This window comes from Myripristis murdjan, chromosome 19, assembly GCF_902150065.1.
Source record: "Myripristis murdjan chromosome 19, fMyrMur1.1, whole genome shotgun sequence".
In the NCBI taxonomy this organism is placed as follows: Eukaryota; Metazoa; Chordata; class Actinopteri; order Holocentriformes; family Holocentridae; genus Myripristis; species Myripristis murdjan.
In genome coordinates this window covers 16433159-16445264 of record NC_043998.1, presented here as the reverse complement: position 1 = coordinate 16445264, position 12106 = coordinate 16433159, and the positions used below count along the sequence as shown (strand labels likewise).

At 42.1% G+C, this 12106-nt stretch overlaps 2 protein-coding genes across 7 annotated transcripts in view; one reads left to right on the top strand and one right to left on the bottom strand.

Annotated features, from left to right (window-relative positions):
- baiap2b (BAR/IMD domain containing adaptor protein 2b) overlaps nt 1-2958 on the top strand; it is a 65832-nt gene extending 62874 nt beyond the window's left edge. For 3 of the 4 annotated variants that reach the window (XM_030078276.1, XM_030078275.1, XM_030078274.1), the window contains one exon: nt 682-2958. In XM_030078276.1, the coding sequence (XP_029934136.1) occupies nt 682-808 (127 nt within the window). In that variant the 3' untranslated portion in view covers nt 809-2958. Of the gene's footprint in view, nt 1-83; nt 128-681 lie in introns of all 4 variants that reach the window. The other variant, XM_030078278.1, reaches the window with a different exon arrangement.
- A 72-nt stretch (nt 2959-3030) lies between these two features.
- aatkb (apoptosis-associated tyrosine kinase b) overlaps nt 3031-12106 on the bottom strand; it is a 48514-nt gene continuing 39438 nt past the window's right edge. For all 3 annotated transcript variants that reach the window (XM_030078271.1, XM_030078272.1, XM_030078273.1), the window contains 5 exons: nt 11238-11387; nt 7176-10713; nt 6856-6985; nt 6476-6682; nt 3031-5457 (listed from right to left, as the gene is read on the bottom strand). In XM_030078271.1, the coding sequence (XP_029934131.1) occupies nt 5429-5457; nt 6476-6682; nt 6856-6985; nt 7176-10713; nt 11238-11387 (4054 nt within the window). In that variant the 3' untranslated portion in view covers nt 3031-5428. The remainder of the gene's footprint in view (nt 5458-6475; nt 6683-6855; nt 6986-7175; nt 10714-11237; nt 11388-12106) is intronic.

The window sequence follows — 12106 nt, the reverse complement described above, 5'->3', positions numbered from 1 at the left end:
CTCTGCATTATATTACAATATATAAAGTACTTTCTTGAGAAGAGCCTGAATGTTGACACTGTAGGACTGTCTTTACCTTTCAGTACAGGGCCTGAGTATGCCCGCTTTTAAGTGACCAAGACCCATCGTAAGTGACTGGACTCCTTCAGCCAGTGTCTTCATGCATCCACTCACTTCCTCTCTCTTTATTTCACCACCACCTGTAAAATACTTCCAGCTCATCAGCTTTGGGTTTCATGGACTGCTTCTTGGCTTGTTTTTCCATCAGTTTTTTTTTTTTTTTTTCTCCCTTCTCCGGTTTGTTTTGCACGGCTGTCATTCATGGTAATGTGATGTGACATCATCCTGATCCTGGGTTGCACTAACTCACCGCAGGCTGTCCATACTGATTGGACATTCAGGGAAATACATGTTGCATGTTTTAGCATCATCAACATCTCGAGCTCAGGTTTCCATCTCTTTTATCGCATGAGGCATCAGACTTTTATTTATCTCAGTGTTTTTGTTCACCTTTAACTGTTGCTGAAAAATAACAATTATTCTTGCTGTCTCTTTGACCTTTTCCGCATCCACGGCAACATAATGCAGTATATGAAATTCATCAAATCATTTTTTTTTTTTTTTTTTTTTTTTTTAAAAAAGTCATTCACCACACTGTATTTGTTGTGTCCTTCTTTCCAGACCCTGTCCACCCTTTGAGCCAGTCGTGTTGGCCCCTGCCAAACCACCCATCGCTGATGATGACCAGCCTGCTGAAGTCCATTATGACTCAGTGGAGAAATCCTTGACTCCCCCAGGGCTTTACTAAGCTGCCCCGATGCCATACGTAGCTGTAGCTGGGTTACCGGTGCTGGTGCTTCCCAATCACAGCAACCACTGCACCCTGTCCTGTCAGCCACGAGAGCTTTGATTCAACCAGAATAACTACCATAGTGCTACTATACCATACAGTTTTGATAAGACCAGCAGTGACCTGTACAACAATCCACAATGGCAGTAACTACCATATGAGATGAGCTACTGTAAATAAAAGCTTGAATTGATTTATGTTTGATCTTCTAGGATGGAAAGCACATTGAAAACAAAATCTGCAAAGATAATCTGCCTTTGCTCTTGACTGTTGTCCATTGAATTATATTAAATTGAAAGCATGGATTCACAGGGCAACAGTTTGAGTAGCATGTATGGGCAGCATGAAGCCGTCTCGCCCTTGTGGCATTAATAATAGGAAGATCTGGAAACTTTTGAATAGAAATTTGACTGTGAATTTTTGTTGCTGAGAGTATTATTGCTGATTTATGTTACCCAAAATGTTGACCTGTGAACCTAATACTGATTACTGGCTTCATCTAGACCTTGGGATATTGAGCCTGTCCACTGCAAAAAAAAACAAAAACAACAACAAAAAAAACATAAATCTAAACAAGTCATTTAGCCTCATATTACTCTTAAAATCTTGTTTTTCATGAAAGAAATGGAAAAAAAAACGTCTCGTTTGTAATGCTAATCAACTTTTTTTCACAAATTTATTCAATCAAGTGTTATTTTCTTGATACTAGTGGGCTCATCTGCCTTATTCTTTCATCTGTATTTATGATTATTAACAGAAAACCTCCTGAAATAAGTGAAACTGCACTGGGAACAAGATTTTGAAGGCTGAATATGAAACTAAATGACTTAAGATGGAGGTTTTTCCAGTGTCTGAGATGAAGGTAGCCATAGGACATGTCTGTGTGCTTTTTAAAAAACGGCTCTCTGCCCTGTCTTGTCAATATAAGGGCTTTACCACTGGTATAAGATAAACATCCCTTCAGGTGTTTCACTTGTTAGCCTCACTTATTAGTACTGCCTTCTCGTCTGGGATGCACTGCAAAGTTTGGACTGGTTTGGCAAAGGACTGGTGGAGGTGCCGCCACTTGCACCCAGAAAACAGAAAAAAACGCCATTACTCGTGCGTACCGAGCTGGCTCCACAGGATTATCTCAAGCACAAGAGCGTTGTTTCAGCAGACCATGGAGATAAACTGATGCACTGAAACACCTAAGCAATAGATTAGCCAGAGAAACCTGCAGTATCGTGGGGATACATTTGAACAGAACGGTAGCATCCAGATATTAAGCACACTACTCATAGTACTGTATCTCCAATTAATTGTATATTCACAGGAACTCTGAAGTAATACGACTTAAAAACGCTGCAGTTTATTCAAATCTGCAGCAGCTATTTGTAACAAATACTGTACTGTGCTGGTTCTGAAAATTTCTTTTGATTATTGCTTGATTGATTCTGTTTGTAGTCAACAAGGCATTTTTAAGATCTAAAGCAACATTTCCTACAGAGATACATTCAGTAAAGAAATCAAGCGATGTGTGATTGCATATCATCTTCTCTCACTTTATGATAACTGAGGTCTGTGATGCAGATGGACAAGCGATCAGGGTTTGACTCCTCACTTTGCCAATATAGTCATTTGCAGAGATATATTGGGCTGATGATTTCAATAAAAATGTCTACCGAGCGTTTCCTCTTGCCAATATGCTGTTTGTGCTGAATATGGAATATCAGCACAGAAATCATATTGGCAGCTTCATAACAGAAATATGGATATCAACAGCCTTCAAAAAACAGACGAATGAGGAATTTAAAAAAATACAAACACTGTTGGGTTATTACAAACGTGATGACTGATATTCAAGAGCTGGCGATTGAACTATATCATTATGTAATAGCATACTTACTGTCTGTTTTTCAATCAGTTTTGAAAATAAAGAATCAAGTATTATCCATACTGTACATGTTGTTATATGTAAGCTCATATAGGCTTTCCAAATGTGTTTTCTATCATTTTATACTTGTATTTGCTTCTGATTAAATTTCTAAGTGTACTGTATGTAAATGCAACCCTAATTTAGACAGTCCTAAATTATTATATCAAATAAAGCAATGATGCCAGAATTATAATACAATTTCTTTCACAATTTGTGAGTACTGTTTTAGAAGAGTAAGAGAAAACACACACAAACTTGCTAGATGTGTAAAACAGACTTTATTTATATTTGATAGAAGGTACAGAAAGTAATGATGTGACCGAGTCAGTGTGGGGGCACATATTACTAACTCCCTAACTACAACTACTCCTGCTCGTTTTCACGACCAGTTCAAGGCCAAAGCTGCTGCCATATTTCTCCCTGCTCTCACCATTTTGGGGTAAAAACAATACCTACTGTACCCGCCATGTTCCTGTTTGCCCCTGGGCCACAAAACAACATCTCTTTGGCAACAATAAACATAAGAGATACCTTATTTTTACCGTCTCTCTTCCACAGGTACAGTACATCAATATTCTTAAAAGTCTTTTTGTCGAGATACAAAAATATTACGGACAGCTGTCTAGATGGTTCTATGCTAAACTATTACAGAATATTAAAGCCTCTGAAGGCAAACAAACACTTAGAAGACACTACATGTTCATCAGAGAGAGCTTTTTGACGGTGGCACCCTGGTTCTTGGAGGCTCCGGAGCTGACGGCGGTGCGGTACAGTGAGTGCTGTGAAATCTGAAATCGACAACCACCCTGTCGCTTCTTTACATTTACACACACAGAAAGCAAAGGGTGACAACGTTTCAAGGTCATGATGTCAGCCAACACCCCTCCACCCGCTGAACAGACAAGTTAGGCTAACACTGAACGATGTGGTTGAATTGATCTGTTCCACCTAAAGTCAAACCTATGTGGCTCAAGTTCTTTTTTTTTTTTTTTTTTTTTTTAAGATATTTATTAGAAGTGGTTTCCTCCAAGCATTTAAGCACTATAAAACAATATTCTGTTTCAACGAGTTGCTTAGACTTCTTTTACTTTTTTCTTTTTTTGTGTGTGTAAATTAACCAAATTGTAAAGGATTTTTTTTTTTTAATCTGAAAATGTACAACAGTTCAACTTGTAATGCTGAAATCATAGTACAAAAACAAGCTCCAAACAAGCTCAGTGTAGCCAATATACAGCAGGTGATGGTTATGCTAAGTACGGGCAGGCAGTTGTTCTCATTTCTGTTACAAATACTGGAAGTAATATCCATTATAGAAATGGAGAGAAGATGAGAAATTCTGGATGTACAGTGTGCTGACGTACAGACGCAAAAGCTCATATGAGTTCATCTCCTTGCAGTCAAAAAACACTTTTTAGTAGTCTTTTCAAACTATTGTGCAGATATGTATTTTAGTGTGCTGGATCACATCATTTCTTGGAAACTAGATGTAATAAGTAGTAATCCAAATATGTCTCACTTTCCTGCAAATTCAGTTTGGCTCAATAGTGTGAAAAGGGTTTTTGCCTGTCTTTTATGCCTGCCTAAACTCTGAAACAACAACAAAAAAAAAAAAAAATCAACAAACTCTTTTTGTCCCTTTGAAATAAATCAGATAGTTACCTTTTACAGTTATTTGAAACCATGCATTTCTATGATTGAAACACCTGTCAAACCTTTAATAAGGGTTACATTTAAGACCACCTCTTTGAGCCACTAAGGAATCTTCTAAAGCAACAGTGTTGTGCTATATGTTTTAGAGTGTACAACAAAGAGTGGTTGGTAGTGGTGGTGATGCTGGCACTCAGTTTGGTAGAAAGCATATGAGCCATATATTCATGTAAAACAGTACAGCTGCGGTCCTGATATAAAAAAAAAAAAAAAAGAATCACGAAATGCACTGTCCAGGTTAGATGAGCTGTTTGCAGGAAAACAGCCATGCCATAACCAGACGAGCTCCCCACAACTTCTTTCATCTTTCACACTCGGCTGTCCCTTTTTCCTGAATTAACATTACATTACATGATATTGTAATACCTCAAGGATTCTTACTAATGTTCGTTATGACAAGTAAAGCGATTTCCTCAAAAGTATGAAGTCTCTGGAGCTGTACAGTCTTGTTCAAAACACGGATCCTTTGTTGCAAAATCAAAGGTCGGCGTTGTGCCCTTTCAGTGTGTGGGAGTATGCACATTGACCAAACTGTCTTATTTGTAAGCCATGCTGGTTCCATACTCTCATGAATACTCTCCATCACAAATGATAGGTGAATATGGCGGTGAGCTTGTGATACTTTCCAAAGGTTTTTTCTTCAGTTTCTGTCTTTTTGTTCAGAAAATATGCAGAATTCGACATACAAGTTTCCCCTGCTGTCATAGATTCTTTACAACATACATATATATTATTATTCTGTAAATTGTATATATTACCATACTCTTTTAAATATTCTAAACAGGTTAGGTCGCTCCCACATTGTGGTAAGGAGAAACTTCCAAAGTGTCCATAGACGGTAAGAGGCACTGTCTTGTGAGTGTTTCTAAAACCTGACATTGAAAAATAAATCAGGAGTCATGCTAGTAGGCCAAGTTGTTGTCACAGGGTGGCAGTAGATCTCCATAGCTCCATTACTCCTTGTCTCCATCTTCGCTGCTCCCTGCAGAAGACAGAATAAGGCAGAGGCGATTACATTACACATCAATAAACACCCCTTCACCAAGTATTTATAAGAAATTTGTGAAGAATGTGTATTTTCTGAAGATTGATGATTCACTAGTCATGGCATAGGCTTGTACATTAAATGATTGAATTATATTGGCAATACATGATAACATACAATTATAGCTTACTAGGATCAGCAATTAATCAAAAGTCCATATGCTGTGTGCTCCATCCCTACTAGACATGATGATTTTGTTTTTAGTATATTAATATGAAACTGAAATGATCCTGGGCAAGCAAACTCATCATTAGACTACACTGAGTTAAAGGAATAAGCACGTATGCAGTCTTGGGGTTGTGTAAACCTGTAAAGCTGTGGTTTGATAGACAACACCCCAAGTAAAGAAAATCTCCAAGAAAATTAGTTTGGGAGCTTAAGAATCAGTTCATTGTGATACGGCAACATGCAAAACTGATGAGAATTAAGACTTAAGTTCGAAAATCAAACACCCACCATCCTGCAGAAACACAGACAAGCTCTCAGAAAATAAGTTAGTGGGAAATGAGGATTTGTGGGCTTCTGGACTAAGTTGCCACATGGAGGGAAGAATGTATATGTTCAGTCCTGGTTTCCAGTATTAAAAACCTCAAACAGAAATGCCCTCTGTTGCAGAAAAAGTGACAGCATCATCAACATAGGCCACAAATATGGGATTCATTTGAGCTCTCTGGTGACTTGAATACTAAACAGTCCTAGTGAAATAGATGAGGGTTGTGTTTGACTAAGGAAAGGGCTACGAGAAAGAAAGCCATGGCCATTTGATGTTTCACGCACAGGTCAAGTGGATGTCACTCTTTACCTGTGACATTTTTGTTTCCTGGCAAAAATCTTTCACCACTCGCAGTTTACTTTTAAAGAAGACATCCTCATTTTGTCCTGTTAATTATGTTTGTTGCTGGCAAAGATCGGTTGTTATTCATGCTTACAAACCATTCCCATTGGAGTGACCTACCTCCTGCTGAGTCCATATCAGAGTCAGACACGTGTGTGATTGAGAAACGGGACACATTGGACGGGGAGACGGTGAAGCGGGAGAACTGCACAACTGGTTTGGAGTCTGGGGCCTTGGGGATGGAGCGAGGTGGAGGAGAGTCAGATGCCATCTTGGATGTTGGTAGAGGGAGCAGGGGGAAGTCATCTTCCCACTCATAACCTGCACCTGAGGTGACACGAAAAAATAGATTGGCATTTGATGATTATTTAGCCAAGAATAAATAGAAAAGCTGTTTGTGGATGCTAAAACAAGGAGACCACCTACTTCTTGTCTTGTTTATTTAACACAGATTGAAAACTAAAAAATACTGAACACCAACAATGTAATTTTGTACTTACTCTCCTCTGAGATGTTCCCATCTGAGGAGTCATCTGAGGCATTAACCCTTTCATGAGGTTTGCTTTGTGAACTTTGACCCTCTGCTCCTGGGGGGAAGCCATGTTCAGCCAGCTCTTTAGTAGGGCTTTCCTAATTGAGAGAAAGAAATACATTAAGAGTTTCAATAAGTTTTAAGAGGATTATAAGAGTCTTGGCTGGTCATGTGGGCAGGTCAATCAGTTACAAATGTAAGAAAGTATATGAAACCGTTCTCAACTTAGGCAATGCCTCCTCTTTGCATGAAAAAGTTAACTGAGAATAATCCATCTTTGCCACTCACCTGATCAAACAAATAGACGGTGACATCGTCAAAGAAGGACACCACCTTCTTCTTGCGCTCAAGCTCATCCTCCAGGCTCTCTGATGAAAGCAGGGTGGGCATCTTGAGGAGGCTGCGCAGGTTGTGGGCATCACTGTTGTCACTCACCACAATGGGCACCGGATGGCATTCATCCTCACTCTCCTCTCCTCCACTCTGTTCCTGCACACTGTAGGTCCGCAGCTCCTCATCTGACTCTTCGCTGTCATCCGAGTCGCCATCCTCCTCGTCGGCCTCTTCCCCATCAGCAGGAGACACCCGGCCCTCCATTGCAGGGAGAGGAGGGGGTGGAGTTGATGGAGGTGGAGAAGAGGAGGATGAAAATCGTCTGGTGTTTGCTGTGTGCTGCAAAGCTACCTCATCTTTTGGTAAGGTGTGTGGAACTTCACCAGATATTCCCGAAGACCTGCTTTGAATATGCTTGATTGCTGGCTCCTCTGCTCTTTCTACAGCTTGAGAGGAGTCTTTTGCGTCCACCTCTTCCTCTTCATTTACCTTGACTCTAGAGGTACAATCTCCATTCAGTGCACCAAGAGCTTCCTCCATGGCCCCCACCACCTCTGCTGCCCAGTCTCCCAGGGATGAGCTGTCTTCTTGAGATGGCCATTCATCCAGCCCTACTTCAGCAGTGGAGGCAGGGTCAGAGGGCTCCAAGGACAATCCCAGTCCCTCATCCTGGCCACACTCCTCAGTCATGTATGCCTCTATTTCTTGTGGAGGAGAATCTGTTAATGCATTATGCATTTCTTTCATTTTAAGTTCAATTTCAGTCTCTTTGTTCTCGACAATGTCCTTTACTTCTGCTTCCCCTTCATTCTTGCTTTTCTCACTCTTTTCTGTTATGGATTGTTCATTGCCAACGTTTTCATCAAATTTTGCTTTCTCTGGCAGTTCATCCCCTTCATCCCTGGACAGCCTCTCGTTCTCATAGTCTGAAAAGTAGGCAGAATCTCTGTATGGGTTCTTATCACTTAGAGGTAAAAGAACCTGGTCACCAGTCTGTGAGTCCACTAAGGCCAAATCTTCACACAGTGATGGTTCACTCTCTTTGGGTACCACCTTAGCCTCCTCCTCCTCCTCCTCCTCCTCCTCCAGGCTAGTATCAAGGGTAGACTTCCCCTGAGGTTGGTCACGGGGCTCATGAGGTTCCTTGGGGATGAACTCAGGGCTTTCATTGTTTTCTGTGTCATAACCACTGTCCATAGCTTTAGGTGAGTTTGAAGGGTGGGAGGATGCAGGGCTGAAACCTTCGGAAGACCCGGCTGCAGATGGCAGATCCATGGAGTCCATGGAATCAGGAGTTCCTACCTGTTTCTGTAAATGCTTAAAGGCAGGTGAGGCATTCAGTTCACTAGACTCATCAGCAAAGATGCCTGAGGTGACATCAGTGATGTCATCGGTAATGTCATCATCCTCATCGTCATCACTGCAGTCAAGGATGTCAGCTAGTCCGACACTTCGGTCAACACCACTGTCCACGGTATGACACAACTCTGACACGGGCTCTTTGAGGGCCTGCATTGCATGCATATTGTCTGTAGGAGGAGGAGTGGTCTTAGTCATTGTCAATGTCATTTCTTCTAGTTTAGGCTCTGTGTAGTTATGCATGATTGGACTTTCCTTGATCATATCTTCCTTCTTCTCTTTGCAGGGAGTATCATGAATTGCAAGGTCAACATACTGCTCTGTGATGCCTTGGGTAGGGGCATCAGTCTTTATCAAGGCAGGTTTGGCTACAATGGGACCTCCAGGAGCCGGTGATAGATTGATTGATTCTTCATTACTTGGTATATCAATAACTTTATCTCTGACATAGTTGGTGTGGCTGTAGTTTCTCACAAGCAAGCCAGTGAGGGGGTCAACAAAGTGAGCGTGGCAGCACTCTCCAGCCACTGGCACCTGAGTCTCTCCCTCATGGCACAGGTAGACATAGGCATTACAGTTCTCTGAGGGCACCATTGTGTGGTGTTTAGTCAAGCTAAGGCAGGTGCTGTTGTCTTTGGCCTGGTGGGGCTCAAGGTAGTCAATGGGTTTGGGTAGAGAGTGGTAGGCCAGGCTGTGTTCCTCTGGCCACGAATCTTCAATGTCTGTGCTAGGCATTGTGTAGTGGAAATCTACATAAGTGTCCTGTCTGCAGCTATGGCTTGCTCGTCTATGGTGACCCAGACTGCTGTGGCTGTGTTTTGAGGGCCATGTGTTACAGCTGTGCCTCTCAATAAATATGTCCTCCTCTTCTTCCTCCTCTGAATCACTGTCTCTGTGCCCGATGAAGAGCGCCCCCTCTGTCTCCATGTTGATGCTGACTGAATGACTGTGGTGCCTGACATGGCTGGTGTGGTTGGGCATTGTCTTCCTCAGAGAGCCCATCATGTCATAGTAGCCCCCAGTCACGTTCTTTCCTATGATGGAGCTTTGGCTTGTGTCCAGGTAAGGGTCAATATAGGCTTGCTGAGGTGGGCTATTGACAGAGGGAGATATGCCTAGTGGATTCTCCAACTCTCCTAGTGCCTGACGCAGGCTCCTTGACCCCCAGCTTTCCTGATGGTGCTCATTGTGATGTTCCCTTCCTATCAGGTAGTGGTTCTCCATGCCCCTAGGGGGTGAGTGTTCATAGTAGTAACCCCCATCTCGATCCTTATAGGACACATAGTGGCCGGACTCCCATGGTCTCAAGGGGCTGCTGTCTGACACTTGACCCAGAAGAGGCTCCATTGTCAGGGAGATTGCAGGGCTTGAATCATGTGAGTCGTACACGTCTGATTTATGGATGTCTGCAGACCAATAGGTGCCCATATTCTTAGCCTGTGTTGGGCAAGCAATGCACTCCCCCGAGTCAGCACTTCCAGTAAGGAAGCTTCCACTGCTGCCCTGGTACTCTGGACTGTAAGAGCACATGGTATAGTCCAGGTCAATGTTGCAGTCTACCGGCTCCTCGATTCGAATGTAGTATTCACTGCTTACTGAGGGGCTATGGGCACTAAGGACAGGAACCACCCCTGGAGCGTGGAGCTGTTTGGGCTCGTAGTAAGAGGGAGAGACCCCAAGGCTGAGGCCCTCCATTGGGCAGCCTCCCACAATCCCCCCTGGTGGGTAAAATGCATCCTGGCAATGGTGGTTGACCTGACCCAAAGTACCAGAAGAGGCTGAGGCTCTGTAAGGCTGCTCTGCCCTTGCCTGCTCCCATTTGTACTCAAAATTGAGACCATGGCTGGTCTCAGTGACTGTCAGTATATCATCCCCAGACTCTGAGTGGTAGCCATCACCATTTGAGAACTGCTCAAGAAGAGGGAAGGAGGAAGAGGTTGATGAGGGTGGCATGGCAGAGGCAGCACGGTGGCTGTTGTGTCCAGCATTGGGACGCAAAGAGTTCCAGCGCCTTTCAAAGTCCTCTTCAGCCTCACTGGCTCCTTTGGCACACAGGTAGCTGAGTAGTAAGTGGACTTCTTCTGCATTGGGTCTTTGATCAGGCTGGAGCCAGCAGAACTGCATCACTTCATACCTGGGAACCCCCCACACACACAAACAGAAAGACAAAGAGTCAAATACAACACACAAAAAATACACAATTTTACAAGGCGCAACAAAGGGATTCAGAGGAGGAGAATGCTGGAAAAAAAAAAAAGAAACAGCACCAAACAGGAAATGGGAAACCAGCAGGATTTGCATATTTATTAGAATCTGTACAGGAAATGAGAATCCAGTCATCCTGGGAGAGATGACTGTTAATTGTATCTCCCATCTCAAGAGGTAATGAATGCAGACCTGTTTGGTCTTTCATATACCATCATGTCATTAATATTGCACTCAGTGGTGGTACTTGTCTCAGGGGGATAGAGCAAGAAGATTGAAGGCACAGGTGTGTTTGTGACCTGGATTATCATCTGTAATGAGAAATAACGACAAGAGTGCTTGTGTGAATATGTTTTTCTATGTATACCCTTGGTATCACCTTTACCCCCAAGGACTGTTTAAGGTTCTAGAGATATTTTCAAATGTGTATGTGTTTGTGTGTGTGTGTCTCACCAGCGCTCCGCCAGGGGTACTTTGAGCAGGGGCTTAGGCAGTCGGAGCTGCTGCTCCCTCACAGCGTAGGTCAATACTTGTCTGTCAGAGTAGTGTCTGTAGGGCTGGTTGCCCAGCTCAAACAGCTCCCAGATAGTCACACCCAGAGACCTGAATGACAGAAAAGCATGAACATTGTGAGGACAAGATGTCAAATACTAATCTGAAGCAGGTGATTTAAAAAAAGGACCTGTCATTCAGGATGTGCATGTGATACTCAAATTAGTAATCTTATAATGGGTGCAGGATTTTATTTTCTTTCCTACGGTATAAGCGGAGTAGTTATACACACATAACAAAGGTGCAAGACTATCAGAAAACTGCATTGGTGAAGGAAAGTAATGTCTGCACACTTTCCTCCAAGCCGCAAATATTTTATTGAAGACAACGTTTCGATCTGACTTGAATCTCTGTTAGGCCAAAATGTTTAAAACATGGAAACCACACCCATAATTATACATCATGCACACTAATAGGCTGACAAGTACTTTGATGGCAGGTGTGGTTAACCAGCCAAACCATTGTCTTCTAAGCTATCATAATAAAATTTCTCTAAGGAATTTTATTGTGACATTTATATGGTAATTTGCTAGCCTATTTCTCATATCCCTCATAACTTAATAAACGTTATTTCTTTCATTATAGGCAATTCTTTTGTTGCATTTGAATATTTTTAATAACACATTTTAACACCGTCTAGTTAAATGGTTTGTTAACACATAAATCGGTGATATTTTGACATTGTTCCCCTTAAAGGCTCTCTTCATACCTTTCAACATTTGTAGTTAATTTTTAAACTAGTCCTAAAAATTTACGTCAGCCTTAAAGGT